Source organism: Rhodnius prolixus, unplaced genomic scaffold (genome assembly GCF_049639745.1).
Source record: "Rhodnius prolixus isolate KJV_2025 unplaced genomic scaffold, Rpr scaffold_10, whole genome shotgun sequence".
Taxonomy (NCBI): domain Eukaryota; kingdom Metazoa; phylum Arthropoda; class Insecta; order Hemiptera; family Reduviidae; genus Rhodnius; species Rhodnius prolixus.
The window spans coordinates 12,699,499-12,721,988 of NW_027411615.1; the positions used below are offsets into that span (position 1 = coordinate 12,699,499).

Here is a 22,490-nt window from a genome sequence, read left to right on the forward strand (position 1 = left end):
GGGAGATATAGAACGGCCATATTTTTACAGAATTTCATGACCCAAAAAATTTTCAACCCTTTATAGCTTCTACATTTATAGTTCTGTGCACAATATAACTATAGTTTATAATTGAGAAAAACAAAGTGTACAAGAGAATAAAATTTCATACGAATACGTGGTTCACAGCGGGAGATATAGAACGGCCATAATTTTACAGAATTTCATGACCCAAAAAATTTTCAACCCTTTATAGCTTCTACATTTATAGATCTGTGCACAAAATAACTATAGTTTATAATTGAGAAAAACAAAGTGTACAAGAGAATAAAATTTCATACGAATACGTGGTTCACAGCGGGAGATATAGAACGGCCATAATTTTACAGAATTTCATGGCCCAAAAAATTTTCAACCCTTTATATCAGTGGTTCTTAACCTTTTCATAGACGCGGAACACAATTATATGTATATATTTTTCTCGCGGAACACTAACAGTAAATAATTTGAAATTCGGTATTTAGCAAGAACTTAAAATTAAATTCAAATTAAAAAAAAAGTAATAATTTTTTGTTTTCGTATCTTTCCTAAGTTTCTAAATTTCAATACATTTAAAATTGAAATTTCGCGGAACACCGGGTAAGAACCACTGCTCTAGACTTCTTCCTTCGTGAAGAAGTCCAAGTCTACAAAAATTAACCGAAAAGTATTTATTGAAGACGATTAGAAAAAGGGCCTCGCCAAAACGTGGTTCGAACCATTGGTTGAAAAGCCATAAAAGTGGATGATTAAATTAGTTTGATTAACGATTGAAATTGAACTAATTCGGTGATTAAAATTATAGTTCAATTTAATTCTCAGATTTAATCATAATTTTTTTAGTTTGGTTAAATTAGTTTGATTAACGATTAAATCTGAAATTTAATTGATTAAATAATTGTCATATGATTAAAATTACGATTAAATTCTGATTAAAATTAAAAATAAATTTAATCAATTAAATTTAAATTTTTTTTTTTTAATCAGTGGCCAACTCTGGCTGCATATAATAATTCAATTCTTCCCTGTCGCTTTCTTTAGTTTTGTAGATCCCAAGTTCAACCTATAGTTTAACAATAACTTCTACTATGCAATTTTATTTTATTAGTTCCAGTTTTCGAAAACCGGCTGTTTTAAAGTTGATTAGTAAGCCTAAAGATAGTTTAATACGTTGTTATTTCGTTTCGTTTGAATAGAGATTAAAACAAAAATTAATATTTTTGCTTAAGGCATAATATAATTTTTAAATGGTTTTTGCTATGCACATTATATAAGACTGTTTTTGAGGACATGTCTCAACTTTATTGTATCATTTTAGAGTCTAAATTGCGTGATATAGGTTTCAATATTAAATAAAAACCTATTTATTTATCACTAATTATGATTTTATTATAGAGCTTAATTTTTTCTTGATCCAATTCCCTTCGCTGGCTCGAAGTGACCATGGTGCACTTTATATCAGCACGCCCGCTCGTAAGCGAGGTATTTCGCATCATTTCTGCATTCCATTCAATTAAAGAACTATGTACTACTACGCTACCTTAGGGAGCTGTTCTTCAAGGAAGTATTTCTATTATTTCAAAGTAATACAACATAAATTAAAATCTTTTTCATATAATTTGAATTTTTTCCTCGTCAAAATAAAAGCTGAAATTTTGGTTTTTATTTGATTGAAAAATTCAACATAAAATGTGTACGTTAATTCTGTCATTTTCCAATCACATAGAACTATTTTTAATTCACTTACATAAAAATAACAGAAAAATTAGAATATTAGTAGATTAGTAGAATTTAAGCTATTGCTAGAACAAATTTTTTAGTTGCAGAGGACAGGACGCCGGACTTGCCCCAAAAAAGTTACGGCATAAAATCCCTTTTTATTACTTTCTTAAATTCCTGAAAATACCATGAGCAAGGAATCCGAAAATAAACCAAATTTAAGTTTACCCCATTTTATTATATATATATATATTGTTAACATGACTAAACAAATACAGTACATAAATATTTTTTGTTTTAATTGAAAGCATAAGAATATCTACAATATTTAAATAATTGCAAAATTTAAACTGCAATGAACAAAATATATGAAATATATCATTATAATTAAACGTAACAGAAGCATAAAAAAAAAATTATATAACGACAAAAAAAAACAAGGAGAAAATGTAAATCAAGATAGGGGGAAGAGACAGTTGCAAGAGATAGTTAAATTGTTGTACGGGGCCATTATTTAATGACTAAAAAAAAAAAAAAAAAAAACAAGAACAAAGATGTTACGTAAAAGTAATTTTTTATTTATTACAAGTAGACCAACCAAAATAAAATTAAGTACCAATAATTTGCCAAATTAGTCCATACTAATTTATAATACTAGAAAATTTTGTTTTTGATATAATGTTATTAAATAAACCATTCTAAATCAATTTGTGTAACTTTATACTTTCTATCAAGGGGTACACTCATAAATGATTGCAGGGGTTTTGATACATATTATCACTTAAAGCTTAATAAAACTACAGTTTATTTAAACCATAGGTAAGTCTAATTTTATCGTAAGGCCACTTCTTCACTAATGTAACTCATATATAAATATATATATAATTTTTTTTTTTTTTTTTAAATAAGTAGAAGGATACGAAGTTATATGTAAAAAATGGAAGTTCGGAATGTTATAATAAATCATTTGTTCTTTCTTATTATTTTAAAATATAAATATATATTTTCTTCGATAAGTTACTTTCCAATAAACTTTTCAAATTTATATTAATATGTGAACATTCTTGAAAAAAAGCACCATTTAATAGATCCCATTCAGTACAAGATAGCAATGTACCATTTTAAGTATATGACAATTTTATTTATTTTTCATTTGGTCAAAAAATATATTTCAAATTTTTAGTTTTGGTTTGAATTCTCAAGTACATCTGAAGGTGCTTTATTAACATAAATAATTATTCTGATATTCGAGTTATATATACATCAGATATGATATTAACATTTTTTTTTTTTTATCTTAATAATGTAAACATATGACACTATATTGACAATTTAGACTTATTTCAAAGTATTTTTTTTTAATATTTTATTAATAGTAACAATTCTTTAAAAATAACAAAAAAAAAAAAGGAATTATATTGTATTTTAATAAGGCGACTATAAGTTCTTTGCTTCATATAGTTTCAAAAAATGCTTTGGCAACTACTAAGAATTTAGTGTTACTTATAAGATGTTTACTTTAACGTATAAAACTAAACTGTTTAAAATATAATATATATTATATATGAAATTAAATGCAAAAATTACTCAAAATAAGTTAAGATACAAAGTTTTTTTTTTTTATTTTTTCCAGGCTTTTACGAATTTTTTTGTTTTAATGTCCTTTTATTAGATATTGATTCTAAAGATGTTGATTCGCACAATAAATTAGTATATTAAATGTTTAACCTTCTTCTTTTTTTTTTTATATACTTTTATGCCACAATTTGAAAAAAATATACATGACTCGGCTTTTATTGAGCGTCGCAAGCTAGAAAAAATTTTGGTCACAAAATTAGATATGTCACTAAGTAGGAACAAATTTAGTAACCAAAATGTTTCCATAAACCATCTTAATTCGTTATGGGTATTCTCAAATTCTAGCAATAAAAACACTCTATAATTGTTAAATTCAGAAATAAATTTTACATGTTTTCAAATTGATCTACCCTACGTTTTGTGTTACCCTTTCGAATTTCTCTTAATGTTTTATACTTATCTCTTCCTTGACGAACGTTCTCTCTATGAATTTTATCCATTGCCGTCTCTTTAGTTTCATCTCTTGATTGGGCCAGATCTTGTTTCAACATCTACGATTATAAAAAAAAATGTTTCTTATAAATTTTCATTTTTAACAGCACAAAAATAAATACCAAAATGAATTTTCTGAAAACAAAAAAGGTATGGACTCTCTCATGATTTTCTCTTATGTTAATTGCAATAATTAGAATTCTAATTGGCAAAGCTTTTAAAAACTGAATGAATATGATGAAAAGTATCATTGAATTTATCCGTCATTGCAAGCAATTTTTTTTATAACTTCTTGGTAGTTTTGAACTCAGGATTTTGTAAAAAATGAGCATATAAGAAAGTTTCGTAGCTTGTTCCCGAAGATGCTTTCGGTTTTATCATTGACATGATCTATCGGGATAGGGAGATAGTGACCCTCACTGATAAGATAGGCTGCCAGCAATGAAGTGATCTCCTACGTTAGAAATGAAGATGGTCTGAGAATGTATTCCTAACTTAGTAACTCTAAAATCAGTGTTGGGTGTTGTCGTCCTGCAAAGGAATGAAATGGCCGACGCCGTGGCGATGCATAAGGCTGAAAATTCCATTAATGAAACCTGAATCCTTTTGAGAAATAGGCGATAGATTTCTTGGTTAGATGATAAGGGAGGAAGAGGGTCGATCTGGATCAGAATTCGCGGTCTAGGCAATGGTAACCGAAACAGATTTGAGGCGAGCTTCGGCCTAAGAAAAATAAATTCTGTAACTGATGATCCCCTCACTGGTTATTGTGATGGCAACTGCAAATAATAGGGGAAAATGAAGGATACTCCAATACAACCATACCAGTAGGTGCGACGATATTATTCGAAAAAATTTCAGACACCTAGGGAAACTCCCAAATGCTGGAAAAGAATTTATCGTTCTTGGAACAATCTCAGATCCTGAGATTTCTTCACACTGAGACTGGGTGCTTATAAATTTTGAAAGTCGTATTGCACCATCATACCGAAAAAAATGAAAAAATAGTCATATAGTGAACAAGTTGAATAGAAAAATCGTATCTGTTTAACGGATTGCGGGCTAAAACTTGTTTCTGAAGCGACAATAGCATCAAAAACGAATACCTTATTGGTCATTACTTTTTTCATATAATCTCGTGTTAACAAAAATTCACAGATACAGAACTTATATAGTAGTATAGTATAATATATATATATATATATAGTTTGAGAATAGATTATTGTGTGTGAATGTGGATATATAGAAGAACTATATATAGTTCAAAATGGATAACAACATAAACATTTAAAATGGATGGAAATAAAAGCTTGAGTGGAATATTTAGACGAATTCCTTAAATGTTTTCCCCTCACTAAGGTAACGTTTTATTTATTTTTTAATGTAGCATTTTTGTTTACCATGAGAACTGTACTTCAATTAAAACTTTAATTTTTAAAATTCAAATAAATTAATGAGAAAGATTTCTCGACTTTTTTTTATTGATAACACCTTTTATTGATAATTACCTTTAGTTGATCATGAAGTCTTTCATTTCTTTCTGCTAAGGTACGTCTCTCTTCAACAGGATCCACAATGTTATCATCAGTGGCTAAGTCTCGAGAAACATCACCATTTGGCAAATCATCATTATCATCTTGGTCATTTTCTGTGACATGATGATGTTGCGGAGTGGATGCAGCCAACATTGCAGCAGTAGCTTCTTCCTGCTTCTTTCTAGCAGCTTCCATTTCTTCCTGTTTTGTAAAAAGTTTTTATTAATTTAAGCTTAAAAAATATTTTCGACAAATTTCTTAATATACCCCCCCCCCCCAAACCAGATAATGTATTTTACGCACCTCAGCTTGTTTTCTGCGGACAGCTTCTACTTCATCCTACAACATTACAAAAACTTAATATCTCCTTTTTACTTACAACAAAATGAGTTAAAACAGTAAATGATTAATAAAATATAACAAATAATTACTGTAATAATTTTTTTTTCTACAAATTTAGGAAAAAGAAAAAAAAATGAAATTTTGTTAACTACTGAAAATTATTTAAAGAGCGGGTTGCTATTGTATTTAGAAGATAGCATCTTATAACTGCCTACAGTAAGTAAGGAAAAAGTAGGATTCTTTCTGCTATAAAATAGGGATTATCGATATTTTTTACAATAGAGTCCAAAAGAAATGACCACGGATAATAATCTTTAAATGTTTGGAAATTCAGGCAATAGTGAATTTAGAAATAGATATTAACTGCAATTAATTCAGAAATAGTGCTTTGTAGATAGCAATAAAAATAGAAACACAGTTGGTAGTGTGATGGAGCTATAAACCAGAGGTGCCGGATTCAAATCCAAGCGTGTTTCTCTAAGATATGTTTTTTTTTTCTAGGAGCTTCTAACTACACAGAGACCGTAGTCCGGGATTTCGCCAGATGATTTTAAAAATCTTAACGCCTAAAACAAATATTAAGTCTTGAAGGTTTCTGAGGGAGGAAAAGCTTCGGGATACAAAATAGATTTGGATAAACACAAAAATGATTGCTAAACCACACATTACTAAAAAAAAAAGAAGACCTTTATGTCTACAGCATATTTGAAGGAAGATATCATCAATCTCAAGAATGCTTCTTTAAGTATTTTCTTTATTACTTCGATTGAAATTAATTTTCCTTTTCATAACAATGGAAAGATAGATTCAGAAGTCTAATTCCTACAGAGAATTTAGGACGTTTATCAAGAGAAAATTTATTATTTTGATAAAGTTCATCGTACACATTAAAAAAAAAAATGTCAGAAAGTTGTACTAGGTGAATATTGCGGAAATTAATGTGTTGAATTTATAATAAAAATTATAATGATTTACTGCAAACGAACGTTAATTTTAAATTATTTTAAGTGTTGCGCAAAAAAAGTGACTAACTTAAATGTTTACACATAATTTTAGTAACTTTGATTCAGAAAACAAATATGAGAAAATTTCAGTAAACTTGTATAATCAGTACTTCAATTGTTTAACCAATAATATTCCAATAATAATTGGAATGGAAAGAAATTGGTAAAGTTATTTTACGTGACATGAGGGAAAAATAAGATTTTAGTATGAATTAATTTAGTTTTAACCAGGTTTGAGTTTTAACTTCAATAAATCCTATTTTGAAAAAGTGATCTGTAATATTCCAATTATTTTTAAATTTTACTTAGAAGGAAATTAATTCTGCCTAATGGTGATTAGGTTCCCAAAGCGGCATGCAAAAAAAAATCAAGTATATTATCAAACTAAATAATATTTGCAAGAGATGTAATCTAATTTAAAAGCGTTTAGCGACTAGTTATTAAAATTTACTATCAAATTCACAAAGAAGTACTGAGAAATAATATGTACCTGAAGTCTCTTAGTTTCTTCATCCTTAGCTTCTACAACGCTTTGAATTCTTGTAACCTCTTCTTGTTTGGCCAGAATTTCCTGTTCTAATTTGGCACGTTCTGCAGCTTCCATATTCTTTGATTCTTCTAACCTATTCATCATTGCTGTTAATTCATTCTGTTGTGCCTCTAGTTCATCTTTGGCTAATTGCAACTGTTTCAGTTGTTCTTCTAAACGACGGATCATTTCCTGTAAACATCCATCGCTATTTGATATTCGTAGTAGGCGAAAAGATGAAAAACGAGAAAACTGAATAGTTTCCCTCCTTATGGATTAATTAATTTAAAAAACCACAATCGAATTAGGGAGAACGTGGTGAAAGAGTCTTCGCCTTGAGTCTGTATTTACTTGAAATTTTAGAAAATATTGAAAGTTATCTTCTTAAGTATGTTGAACTCGAAATTTTAAGCTGTTGATTGAGAAGTTTAGGTGGATGAATATTTCAGCTATTTCAGTTATGGGGAAAGGAATTTGGCGATTCCGAAAAGTTAAAATTAAGTGTAATGCTTCCTGAATAATAATTTGTTAAATTCAAGCATAAAATGTTAAATTATTGGGAAATTGTAAAAACACATGTTATTATTAAAGAAGAAATGTTAAGCTGCGGGATTATGCAGGCGCAAAATTTGGTAGTTTTTTTTCTGGTTAAAATATTTACTTTTATATCTTGTTGGTGATACAGTAAAAATTAGCCAGATTTTATTACTTGACCTAACCAGTTAAGCGTGGAATTTAGTTTTAAAAACTCTCCACAGTGTGCGGAATTAAAATCAGACAATGACGTGGTATACACGTCGAACGCAGGACAAAACAACCAAAAGTTTACAACAGCGTAATAAGTCACTGCAAGCACTTTTTTGCTGCAATCTCTCGGGGCTTGAGATTACAGAGCATTCTGTGTTCATTCAAAATATTGCACCGCTTCACGTATGCATTGCCTAGTTAACTAGGGACGCAAGAGCTTTTACAAGGAAGAAAAGAGCTTTGAATTCTATGCGAAATGAAATCATGCTCTACTGAGGTCTGAATCTCTATCTAAGGTAAAAACGGTTTTGCACAAGGGTGTTATTCCCAATCTCTAATGCGGAGACCAAACATGTACTAACCACTTATCATTTGGCTGACTCCCACCGCAGTTCTATTGGTAAGATAAAGGAAACATCCCTCCAAATAATATTCTTATTGTATTTTATTAAAATTTCGAGTTCTTATAGTTAATGGCAATTTTATATTTTTCACAACGAGTATGCACGTCCAACGTACCGAAATAGAGATTTGGTTTGACGTGTACACAAACACGCTTAACTGGTTAATTAAGTTTGCCGAAACGATAGAAAAATTAATGCCTTTTTCGGACATTAATAGTGGAAGCACTGTTAACCTTAACATTAAGTAAAGATATAGTAGGTCAAACCCGGGATCTCCGGATTAGCATTGTCAGTGAATTAACTGTAATCAGGGGAATGGGGTACAATATGCCAGTTTGAATTTCTGGAGTGCTGGGTAGCAATTTATCCTGTATTAAGTTACTTATAACAACAATTTCTACAGGCAAATTACGTATGATTAATGATACTTAACAGATGTTAATACATCTACAATAAGTACCTGAGCCTCTTGCAGATCCTGCTGTCTCTTTTCCATTTCATCTTGCATAGATTTAATTTTTTCTTCATATTCTTGTTGTTTTCTTTCAGCTTTTTCTCTAGCGGCGATTTCAAGTTGTAATTTCTCTCTAGAAATAGATGGATGGTGTAAAACTAAATTCTAATATGGTTTCAAAAGAACATTAATAGTAAGATTGAAGTAAAAACAGATATTAACCTCTGCTGTTGTTTAGCCAATTTCTCTTCTTTAGCTTGGGCTTTCATTTGCTGTACATCAATTGTATCAGGCTTGCGACGCCTCATATACAGCTCATGGTTACCCATACACAAAGCTAGAATTCTTTTATTAATTCTGACCCTTGCAGCAAAGAATACAAAATCTGGTGCTTTTTTATCAATTGGTTTGATAATAAATTTACGATCATTGAAAGATATATTTCTTATTTCTGACCAAGGAAATCCTATCTTAGGGGTAAGTCTGAAATATATGAAAATATGGTTATAAATCTCATGTTTATAAAGAACCAAAGCATGAAAGTATACTAGTTTCTTCACTGTTCAAACCTTTCCAAACTGTTCCAAAATTAGCCATACTTTTTTAAAAAAAAAGCAATGAAACTGTTGTTTATAAACCTAAAGCAGCAAATAATCGTTTTTATAGAAACTATAATGGCCGATATTACACCAAAATAAAGGAGTCAAACTTATAGGCTAGTTAGGTACAAGAAAAATTACTGTAATTATATGAGGTTCTCATACTACAAATTTACTAACTGTTTTCATGAAACCTTAATAATTTGTCAATTCTTTGTTCGCATAAATCTGAATGTAACGCAGTAGAAATTAACATTTTAACATTTTTAAAGGGGGGAAAAAAGAAGATAGAGAGAAAGAATAGACATCTGATGGTTCTAGCCAAATCAGAAAGAGTGAAACAAAATATGGCAAAGTTGTGAGTTTATTAAAATATTTTTACTATTTTTTTTTTCACTTTATTAGTATATTTACAACTGCAAGAAATGTTGCATCAAGTAAATTTGATGAAACTGGTTAAGTTCTCATGAATGTCATGTAAGAGCAATCACCCATTGGTGAAACTCTTTTTCAGTGGATTGTACTCATATCAGTAGGTCCCTAGGTCATTTCCGCTTCAAGCGACGAGGAGGATTGTCTGGAAGGTTAGAAGAGGAGAGCTGTTGTACAAGAGGATTAGTGGATGGAGAGCTAGAAGGCTGTGAAAGTTGCGGTAGCGAGACTTTATTAGGTCAGTGACAAAGGGGATGTGAAGGTCAGTGTGTATGGTAAGGTTAGAAATGTAGTAAGGAGCATTCAGGATTTTCCGTAGGATTTTAGACTGTAGTGTCTGCAGGCGTTTGGAGTTACGAGGGTTTGGTTGAGCCCCACACTTCAGCTCCGTATGTCCATATGGGTCTTAAAAGTGTCTTGTAAATTGTCAGTTTGTGTTTTAAGTCGAGTTTGGATCTGCGGTCAAGCAGTCTAGTAAGTAGCTTACAGCGTCTGTTCACGTCTTGTCGTTTCAGTCGAGTATGTGGGTTCCACGTGAGTTTCTTGTCAATGTACAGTCCTAAGTATCGTACTACGTTAGCTGGAGGAATCGTTACACCCTTTGAACTGGTGGAATCGCAGGTTTTCGTAAAGTAAACGTAATGTGCACTGATTTTTGCTCATTATTTTTATTTTCCATTTTCGGAACTAGGTTTCAAAAAAATTTAAATGGATTTGAACGTTCTGACTGGCTTGGCCAGGATCGGAGTGGAATGAAAGTATAGCAGTATCGTCAGCGAATGTTGAAACTATTGTATTTTGGAACAGAGGTAAGTCAGAAGTATATATTAGAAAAAGAAAAGGGCCTAGAATGCTTCCTTGAGGGACTCCAGCTTTTATAAAGGTCAAGAGGGCCTACCCTTGACGAACGCGGCCATACCGATCGTATTTTTACTCAAACAGGAAATTAAACTGGCATTTGAGGAAGGTAGCACCAAAGGGAAGACCTAATAAATTACTGCTACCAGAACAAAAAGCATTAACCTCGAAATCTGAGATAAAGAAATCCGGGAAGAAATGGTCTTCGGATAATAACTGGCAAGGATGATGATAAACGAAGAAGTCATCCCACCTGAATGTTAATCGTTAAGAGATAGTACAAGCCAACAAAAGTAAGTAAGTAAGCAATACTTAAAGTCGATAAATTGCATAGAAATCCTTTTTCACGCAACATTACTATGATATCAAGATAATATAAAATACTAATAGTAAATAGTAAAAGAAATCGCTTACTTATCATCTTTTTCATAAATATTGAGACCAAGCGCATCAACACCTAACCACAATTCGGTCCCTTTTTTATTTTTGATTTCAAAATAATTGACACCATACATTTCAAGATCTTGCGCTATTTTTAAATATTCCATCATAGCATCTTCTCTTAGCATTCCTTTATGTTCGTTCCACCATGTTGTTATACTTTGTTCCCATTCTTCTTTAGACATTTTATGTTGATCCATAACTCTAAAAACAAAAAAAAAAAAAACAAAAATGAGGTGTTTGTTTCATAATTATAATTAGAAAAAAAGTTCATAGCTAATATAAAGGCTAATCCGTTGTCTCACATCAGTTTATTGTATGCAAAATAATCTCCGATTAAAAATCATCAAAATCGTACTTAGTGCATTGTGACTATCTGAGAAGTACTGAGACTTCAGTTAAACATTCGACTGAGTTAGTTCTTGGAGTGGGTGCCAGTCATGTTATCACCTGGGACAACGAAGTTGCTGATGAGCTGGCCATGATTGGAGTTTCAACTTGCAACTAGTTCCATTCCCAAAATCAATGTTAAAACCATGAGGAACCAAAACAAACTGGTAATGACTGGCTTCTTTAAACACTGTAGGTTCTTCTCTTGGTGAGGCTTTGGCCAAGTGTAGGGAACAACTTTTCACATCCTGTTTCACTTGGTTGCCATCAGGAGTTCACAAAAATGAGAAAAGTGAATCTTTGCTATCAGAAGAAATCATTTCCCAACAAAGATTCTGAGAAGATTCTAGACATTGTAAATAGAGGAAATTTACCTATCAGCACCATCTATTGCCTTCTCGCTTTAGGCTGCATGGTCTCGGATACCAGACCTTCCCATAGAATCAATAGCAATAATAAAACATAGATTACACAAACATTGATTCTTTCAAGAATCATTGATTCTTTAAAATATGATAAAATTTTATTCATTCTTTTGAGTTTTGGTAAAATGCTTTCCATTTCAAATGCTAACAAAATAAAAGCACAACCATACAGGTAGTACTTGGAAGTAGCAAACATAGTAATCAAATTTTTGCTTTGTTTCCTTCCTGACACAAAAACTTTTCCTTAAATCATTCCAATCCTAATTTTTTGTAACAAGTTGAACGAATGAATTTTGAAACCTAACTTTTTCTTACATTATAACAATGAAGCTCTTAATAAAATTTAAAAAAAAAAAAAAAAAATACCTCTGTGGTAGAAGGCGATCATTTGCAAGAAATCCCGCATTATGAATTGATTTATTAAAATCACCATGTCTTCCTTGAACAGCATAAGAAGCTAGTAATACTGAAGTTTCTGGTGGGCAGTATATTTCATCTGAGAGTATTGAGTTTTTCACCTAGAAATAATAAATTACTTTGAAAATTAAAATATTTAAGACATCAGAAAAACGCTTCTATAATTTAAGAGAAGCTGAAAATATAATATGCAAAATCAATTCTCTGATTTTCAAAATTCTTTAGAAAATGTATAAAAAATATTTCTTTTTTTCAAGTTTACCTCGTTAATATACTTTGGTTTAGTTTTTTTTTAAAAAAAAAAAGAAAGAAAAACAAGCGAAATATTTACACAATACATCGGAAATAAATATTACCTATTGTTTTCTTCTTTTCATTCAACATCCTCAATTTATTAATTACCGTGTGAACGGTCTTTTGTTTATTGTTCCTCTTTTCATTTAGCTGATTTAATAACATTTTTTACAAAAAAAAAAAAAAAATCATTGAAATAAAAAAGAGTTTTTTCAATAAAGCACAAAAATTTTTGTCAACGGAATACAAAGCACTTAATCTCTTTATTTGTGAACAAATAGTACAAAAATATACGAGATATCGACGAAATGAAGCGCACAACAAAAAACGTTGTATTTAAACTTTAAAATATAATTAGGTTGGTAGTAATGAATAATATGCTGATTCTAAAGGCACATGTTGCTTAACGATTTCAGATTTTCATCCATCAACAGAAGTTGATCCTTCAGCTTGGTGTAGTGAATTTGATTTCTACTAAAAATTTTCCCTTTAAGGGTAACATGTGAGATAAGAAAATTATAAGTGGAAGACAATATCTCTATATCAAAATGATAAATCGACATTAGATGTTGCTTAAAAATAGGAAACAGGTCAGTAATATGAAAATTATACGCATTTCGACAGGTTAACAGCGAATAGTAGCTGTATATAAAAAGTGCATTTACTAGAAAAAGTAAATTTTACAAATTTAAATGAAAGAGAAACTCTACTTGAAAACGTGACACTGGCCACAAATGGCAGAATGCTACAAATAAATGAAATCTAGCCCTAATTATAATCTTGAGTTAAGAAATATAAAATAATAATAGTTAATTTTGATAAATTAAAGTGGAAGTAAAAAGCAATTTTGAATAATCATTATTAGCCCGAATGTTATTTGTCTTTTACAGCTTCTGATAAAATAGTATTAAAAATTATTTTCAAATCTATGTAATATGAGCTTATGAGAAATGACTCAAGTTTCAGATAACAAAAGTTATTAAAATTTTGGATAACAATTCAATATCTTTGTTTATATAGGTAATATTTTAACAACTAGTGTTATTGTTTACATAATAATCAAAAAGTCAAAACAAAAAATAAATAAATACTACCCTAAATGACATTTGAGCTTTTTATTTAGTAAATTAATATCCTAATTATACAAGTAGAAGAAACCCAAGAGTAATAAGCATTTGTAAAACCAATATATAGGGAAGGGATTAGCTATGAGGTTAGCATACTGGACTCTCACGCGGAGGTCCCGGGTTCGAATCCAGCAGCTGACCCTTAGATTTTTTTCTTCCTAGGAGCTTCTTACAGCTCACTGTCCGGTGATGGACAGTGTTGTTTGTAACGAGAGAACACTGTCCGGAGGCCGGCAGTGCACTGAAAAAAGCTCCGGGCGCCAATAACCTTAGATGTTGACGCGCCTGAAGTCACAAAAACAATATATGAGCTGTTATTTTTGAAAGTGGTATAAGTCCAATTTTAAAAAAAATGAGTTAATGGTAATTTCAGTAAGATATAGACACATTCTTTCCATATTTATAATCATACATTCAATTGAGTACGATTTTTATGAAGAAGGAAAGCAATTAAAGTCTAAAAAATCCATCATAAGAGTGAATTTCTTTTTACTAGTTAGTATAAACAGTAAAAAATGAATTTACATTCATTCTTATTAAAAGTATTGGGAATGTTTTTAAGTTTCCATCTTCTTTGCTTTGGTCAGGAATGTTAAGAACCTAATCCAGATCATTATTTCCCTTCATGGAAACTCTACAGGGAGCTCTCCAAGTGTGAGCTGCATCATACTTTCCCGGAAAGAATCAATCTGTTACGGAAGCTAAAAAGAGAACTAATAGCAAAGAAATCTTAAGATTGGAGTGAAATTGTACCATACAAACCCAGATATTATCCATCATTATTTGAAAAAAAAAATTAAAGACGAATAAACTAAATAAAAGATACTTACTTGAAGATAAAATAGACGTAGCGTTATATCTTGAATTAATTCATCGGCTACATCTTCGGGGTAAAATTTAGCTCGGAATTTAAACTGAAGTGGATTTTCTTTCTTAACATCTTGGCTCATCACCTTAAAAATAAATAAACAAAAAATTAATTTTTTTTTTCTACCAACTACCCAAACAAATAAAATAGGCCTGATTAAAATAATTTAAGTTCTTCTTTAAAGAAGATTATGCATATATAATTAAATTTGTTTAAATTGTGACCTACTGACAACAATATTTTCAAGGATTTGACATATTATAAGACCCTGGCACATCTAATATTTTACACACGCTTTTTTGACCTTGTAAAAATGTATTATTTTAAATACATCTTCGCAAAGAAACCTTTTGTGAAAATTGCATATATAAATTTATATACTATACACATAGATAAATAATATATTTGTCAACTATAAATCTCTAACATTATTTCTTGGATGAAATTAGTAATTTAATAATATATGATAATTTCCAACAAAAAATAAAACGGGGTCACTATTATTGAAGTCAGTGGTGCATTACTTACGAGAAGGTGGAATCTAATAGAAAAAAATGTATTCTACACCATAAAAATTGCGAACAGCAAAAAAAAAGTTTAATAAAAACTCAAAAGAATTCATTTAAAAAAGTATTCTAATCCAGACACATTAGGATTTTCTTCCTATAAATTATTACTTATATGATGAAAGATGGCGCTTTGAAGGAAAAACGAGATGGATCACTGGAACCGAAGGAAGAAGAAGAAGAAAGGGCATATCCAAGGGAAAATTGGATAGATGGCGTCCAAGAAGACCTCCAGAGTTACGGGACTGGGAGAAAAGGATATCTAGGACAAATACAGTAAAAAACTGAAATTAAAATTGATATTATTTATTCTTTTTTATACCTATATAGGTCATCCCATTTTGGGAAATAGAATTAGCCATTTCTTCAGGGATCTTGGGAGTCCCAGCTAGTAGCGTAATCTCACAAATCACCCAGTACTACACACACAGGGCCTACAAAGGCAGTAGATGTACCCTATTACTTGGGAGGTTCTGTGCACTAACAAACTCGTGTCACAACACCACTAAGTTACAGTGGTGTTTATATTCTATGAAGATAGTGTGACACTAATAAAGAAAACAAATAATAGATCTTAGAGGGAGGAGATTAGCGATGCGTTTAGCGTATTGGATTCGCACGCGGAGGTGCCGGGTTCGAATCCAACTGTTGGCCCTTAGATTTTCTCTTGATAAGTGCTTCTAACAGCATACTGTTTGGTTATGGCAGTGTTTACTGTTGGAGAGAACACTGTACGGAGGCATTTAAAAAAGAATTAAAATAATAATAAATCTTTAAAGCTACTGTAGATATGGGCTTTCTAGCTATCCTCTCTACAATCTATAAATGTATTTAGGATACATAAGATGGCAATTGTGAAGCCACATATTCCTCTCTACAATCTATCTATGTATTTAGGTTACATAAGATGGCAATTGTGAAGCCACATATTCCTCTCTACAATCTATGTATTTAGGATACATAAGATGGCAATCGTGAAGCCACGTATTCCTCTCTACAATCTATCTATGTATTTAGGTTACATAAAATGGCAATTGTGAAGCCACATTTTCCTCTCTACAATCTATCTATGTATTTAGGATACATAAGATGGCAATTGTGAAGCCACATATTCCTCTCTACAATCTATGTATTTAGGTTACATAAGATGGCAATTGTGAAGCCACATATTCCTCTCTACAATCTATCTATGTATTTAGGATACGTAAGATGGCATGTGAAACCACATTTTCCATACTATTTTTCTATCTTATTAAATATTAGCCTAACCTTTGGAAACTAAGATGTCTTTCAGATATATTTAGTAAAAGATTATTTTAAAAAGCACCTATACCAAATGGAAAAACAGCTTTGATATCAATTCTTCTCGTTAATTGAAGCAATTTTGTTTCTTTTTCTTTGAAGGACAAAAGATTTCTTACATTGAATCCTTAAAACATTCACACGAAAAGAGGACTAAAGATATATTCATTTGCTTGCTTTTAGAATAATATTTAGTTATTTACTTTTGTCCTTCAAATGAAAATTCTTTAAATTACTGATCCTATACACGTCTATGTTTTTAACTATTTTGCTTGCTTTAGTGAATTTAAAAATTTATGTTTCTTTAAAACATGTCTTGAAAAAAAATATTTGACTACTTTTCACAAAACAAGAATTCAACCTTATTATATTAGTATTTTCTTTATTTATTATTTAAAGACAAAATTTATAATAAAATACATTAAGTACTTTATATCACGAAAGTGCACCTAAACGGTTGCTTATCTTGCATTATTTCAGAATACAAATCATTTTAGAAGAACTGCAAACATGTTATCTCTTACATGATGGTTACAATGACAATAACTATCACGCTATTCCATTATTCTTTCTCACGGTTTTGAGAAACGCAAAGAACTATTATAAGAGATGTTGATCTGCCTAGAACATCCTAGCATCTCAGGACACTTAAAGAAAGTCTAGTGGAATCAGCAAAAGTGCTGATGATCCCGTTTAAGGTGTGTACAGAACCCTGAAAATATATTAGAGAGAAATGGGAACGATTGGTTGGCAAAGCAAAGCCCACGAATAAAAAATAATAATGATCACCAAATGTTTGAATTACTTACCTGAGTTAATATTTGTGAAACGAAGATTAAGTTTGTTATGAAATAAACAATATAAAATAAAACTTATATTTTTAAGGAAAAATGGGATTTCCAACAGAGAAAGAAGTATTTCTGATTCATAAGGCTTTACTTGTAACTTCTTTTTTCAGGCTGTAGTCTAATTCCTTAAATAATGACGGTAGAAGAGTTACAGGCAAATACCTGGCTCAAGGTGAGAAGGTTTAAAGGTTTAAGAAGATACTATTCATAATAGCCATTTTTAAAAGCGAGGTTTTTTTATTTTATTTTAGTAAGAATTGAAGCAGATTTATATTCTACTATAAACGCCAAATTACTTGTATTATTTTCCAATTAAAAATATTAAATCTGAAGTTGTTAATAGCGGGGATATCAGAAGCATATTATCTCAAAATTACTAATTGCTATTTGCTAACAATGCAAATTCTATTAATAGGAAAATGGCGTTTTAATAGAAACATCCGGATACTATCTACCTACTAGGCAAAAGCTACTTTCTTAGAACAGAAACATAACAAAAGAATACTTAAATAGAATGAAATTCACATCACAGATATTTTTAGAACATCAACATAATCCTAATAAAAGCATTTCAGAGAGAAAAGAAATATTAAACAATTTCTGTCAATAAAAATTGATCTTTTACCAATACCACCTACAATCGTGATAACTCTGTTAAAACATCGTTTATTCAACTAAATTAACATTGTTGGGATACGATCTTATGTTATACGGTTAAATCTTTCCTTAAAATATTTCTTGCATTCGCTGAAGTTTTAAAATATGTTAACTGAATAGAACAATTTTTATTGATCAAAATAAGCGAAGCTTTATATCATTACTTTTCATATATATTGCGCTTTTGTTGGTAAAATGTTACGGGAAATGGTAAATGTTGTTGAATAATTCCTTCCATTCATGTAACTACTAACAATGTTTAAGACTTTTATAGTTTTCTCTCATAATTTATTTTTTATTTTTTGGTTCAGGTGCTCAATAAATTAAGGTTCTTTGCATCTATTGAACTAATGCTTAAATACTTTGTTTATGTATCTTTATATATACTTTTTTTCTAATCGAGTCCATATTAAGATTTCAATCAACACTAAAATTCAACGTAAGAATAGATAACTTTATTTATTTATTTATTTCACTTTTATTTCATTTACGTTTCATTGATAATGTTCTTACTTTTTTCTAATCGAATCCATATTAAGATTTCAATCAACATTGAAATTCAACGTAAGAATAGATCTTTATTTATTTTTTTCACTTTTATTTCATTTACGTTTCAATGATAATGTTCTTACTTTTTTCTAATCGAATCCATATTAAGATTTCAATCAACACTGAAATTCAACGTAAGAATAGATAACTTTATTTATTTATTTCACTTTTATTTCATTTACGTTTCAATGATAATGTTCTTACTTTTTTCTAATCGAATCCATATTAAGATTTCAATCAACACTGAAATTCAACGTAAGAATAGATAACTTTATTTATTTATTTCACTTTTATTTCATTTACGTTTCAATGATAATGTTCTTACTTTTTTCTAATCGAATCCATATTAAGATTTCAATCAACACTAAAATTCAACGTAAGCATAGATAACTTTATTTATTTATTTCACTTTTATTTCATTTACGTTTCAATGATAATGTTCTTACTTTTTTCTAATCGAATCCATATTAAGATTTCAATCAACACTAAAATTCAACGTAAGCATAGATAACTTTATTTATTTATTTCACTTTTATTTCATTTACGTTTCAATGATAATGTTCTTACTTTTTTCTAATCGAATCCATATTAAGATTTCAATCAACACTAAAATTCAACGTAAGCATAGATAACTTTATTTATTTATTTCACTTTTATTTCATTTACGTTTCAATGATAATGTTCTTACTTTTTTCTAATCGAATCCATATTAAGATTTCAATCAACACTGAAATTCAACGTAAGAATAGATAACTTTATTTATTTATTTCACTTTTATTTCATTTACGTTTCAATGATAATGTTCTTACTTTTTTCTAATCGAATCCATATTAAGATTTCAATCAACACTGAAATTCAACGTAAGAATAGATAACTTTATTTATTTATTTCACTTTTATTTCATTTACGTTTCAATGATAATGTTCTTACTTTTTTCTAATCGAATCCATATTAAGATTTCAATCAACACTGAAATTCAACGTAAGAATAGATAACTTTATTTATTTATTTCACTTTTATTTCATTTACGTTTCAATGATAATGTTCTTACTTTTTTCTAATCGAATCCATATTAAGATTTCAATCAACACTAAAATTCAACGTAAGCATAGATAACTTTATTTATTTCACTTTTACTTCATTTACGTTTCATTGATAATATTTATAACATTATTTGGAACAATAAAATCATAACTCTTATACATAATATAACCATCAGGTTTTTTAATTCCATAACTTATTATTAATTGATTACTTTGCAAAAGTGAAAGATTTACTGCAAGCTTTGTTCCATGGCTAGGGACAGTGTTTATTCTCTTTAAGGTAGTAAATAAATAATATAGTGAGTACACATATGTAGTAAAGTTTAGTTCAAATGAATAAATTTAGAAGAAACTTTTTTAAGCATAATTATTGGATTTTTTAGGGATGCAAGTTTTACTTTTAAATTACCTAAATGCAATTTGTGCATTTTTATACAATAAATAACTGAATTAAAACGATAAACTCCCTTATGTACAGCAGATATAAAGACTGTAATGTAGAATATTATCTCCTTAAAATAAATAAATAAATAATTCACATCTGAAGACTGAGTTAAGAATGTAAGCTTTTCGGAGGATAATACATATGGTACTTTTTTTATTATAAAATTAATCATTTATTCTGAAATAACTAGATATTATTTCAAAATTAAAAACTTTAAAACAATGAAATAAAATAATAATTAAAATTCCTGCTTTTCTAAAAAGCAATCAAAAGGGGCTACATATTTGGCTTACAAATATCACTAATACACACTACTACATACATGCCTAGACAAAAGAAAAACAATAAAAACAAAGAGAATTACCTCCTTAAGAATATTAAATTTTATGGGCAAAAAATTAAATCATAAGGAAAAAAAAAGAAAAGAAAAATATTGGATGATGCACCGAAGTGAATAAGTAGGATAACAACATAATGTATGATGAGTCGTCCACCAATTCTTATCTTTTGCAAGGGAGCTTCTCTCTTTCTATTTATTCAGTACGGAGAAAGCTGTACAGAACACTTACAGAAAGCCGTTTTCCACTACTATACTATATAGGCTTCAATATTGGCAAAGTTCATTAAACAAAAAAATCAAAATAAGAAATTTAAAAAAACTAAAAGAAAATTCAAAACACACTTTTTTGTTTTTTTTTAACTGCATTGCAAATAAGACCAGAACTCACCCAAGAGATTATATCTGGCTTCCATACAGCGTCCCAGCATGCAGCAATCAAAAAAATGCAATGTTATGATTATAACAGTCTGTGTTTTTTTAAAAAATGCTTTATTTAAATAAAATAATTAAATTATTATACAAATTTTTTGTTTTGAATAAATTGTTTTGCATATAATTTCTAAAAAATGTCTTTAATACATTTTTTTTTCGGTTTAGAAAATATAAAAATTAAAAAAGATTTGCTGCATTATGGTGGAATGAATAAAATTACTTGTATTATCAATTCCAAGGATATTTCAAACCAGACTAGAAAAAATAAATAAAATACAAAAATACTGCAACTAAACAATGTAAAAATCTAAACATTGTTAAAAATATCTGCTGTTAAGAAACACTCGAAATTCTCTAAATACAAATTCCCAACATTAAATACACAAATACATTAAGTGTGGAGGTTCCACTATTCTTCTGTTTCAATATAATCCACCTTTGGAATGTATACTCCTTAGTTAGTCAAAAAATATGTGGTATATATTCATTCAAAAAACAAGGACAAAGGTAATTTTAAGAATTCTATAAAGTTAACTTCATTAAGAAATTGTAAACTAAATTGTAAATGTATGAAATTGTAAAGCTTCTTGATAATAAAAATGGAAGACTAACCTTTTGGTTTCTAGTAGTAAGATATGGTTATAAGCGTTGTAAAACAGATATAAGCAATATGAATAAATATATTTCCTATTTAAAATTAGGATGGAAAATTTATTTTTATTTTTTTCTGATTATGAAATCTTTGTTAACCCAAGTCAAAGCAGAAATTAGGGCAACGACCCAAATGTTAACGAGTTAAGACGGAAAGAAACTATAGAAGGAAAGTATTCTTGTTTTTACTTTCCCTTATTGATACCAAGAGGATAATTTACAATCTTATTAAATTTCCCACTTTTGTATGTATGCAGAACATAATTGAAACAAAGAAATATCAGGAATCCAAACTTTAATAAGGTAATCCATTTTCTGATAAGAACGAATTAGAATTAATCACTTGAAAGAAATTTGATCCTGAAGTATAAAACCTGACTGAGAGTACTTCATACATTTAAAACCTCCTCTAACCTTACAATTCACTTGATAATTCTATATTCTTAAAATGCTCGATTACAGAGTTATGACGGAGTAAGATCCGCGCTCAATACATTTAATATTTCTTAACTTCGCAACATTAACGATTAAGGGAGAGTAAGAAAAGTGAGAATATGGACAAGAGAAAGGTTATGAGTGCTCTCCACAACATATATTTTTTGTTTTGTTTTCAAATCAAACAAGATGTACGAAACTTAATAAATTTCAAACAATCGAAAAAGAAAAAAAAATGAAAAAGAAATTAGTTACTTCATTTAATAAAAAATAAAAACACTAGTTAGGTTGAAATAAAGTATTTTCATTTATATTAAGAACTTTTATTTTTGAAATAAATATTTGAGAGAAATGTTTTCTTTTTTAATATATAGATGAACAAAGCTTGAGTTAAAATTGAACTTTCAATAACAAAAACATGCTTATATTTTAATTAAGTCCTTAATTACAAAGAACATGCATTAAAAGGTAGTATAAATCTAAAGAATCAAAAACTAAAAACCATGCGCTTTAATTTTAGAGAAAAAGTGTTATTATAATATTTACTTT

General features: G+C 29.3%; 1 protein-coding gene across 5 annotated transcripts in view; it reads right to left on the reverse strand.

Annotated features, from left to right (window-relative positions):
- Positions 1–1,954: 1,954 nt before the first annotated feature.
- Positions 1,955–22,490, reverse strand: part of Moe (moesin) — a 52,130-nt gene continuing 31,594 nt past the window's right edge. For all 5 annotated transcript variants that reach the window (XM_074134003.1, XM_074134004.1, XM_074134005.1 and 2 more), the window contains 9 exons: positions 14,636–14,758; positions 12,334–12,485; positions 11,126–11,356; positions 9,045–9,305; positions 8,829–8,955; positions 7,179–7,409; positions 5,646–5,681; positions 5,316–5,543; positions 1,955–3,866 (listed from right to left, as the gene is read on the reverse strand). In XM_074134003.1, coding sequence (XP_073990104.1) covers positions 3,702–3,866; positions 5,316–5,543; positions 5,646–5,681; positions 7,179–7,409; positions 8,829–8,955; positions 9,045–9,305; positions 11,126–11,356; positions 12,334–12,485; positions 14,636–14,758 — 1,554 coding nt within the window. In that variant the 3' untranslated portion in view covers positions 1,955–3,701. The remainder of the gene's footprint in view (positions 3,867–5,315; positions 5,544–5,645; positions 5,682–7,178; positions 7,410–8,828; positions 8,956–9,044; positions 9,306–11,125; positions 11,357–12,333; positions 12,486–14,635; positions 14,759–22,490) is intronic.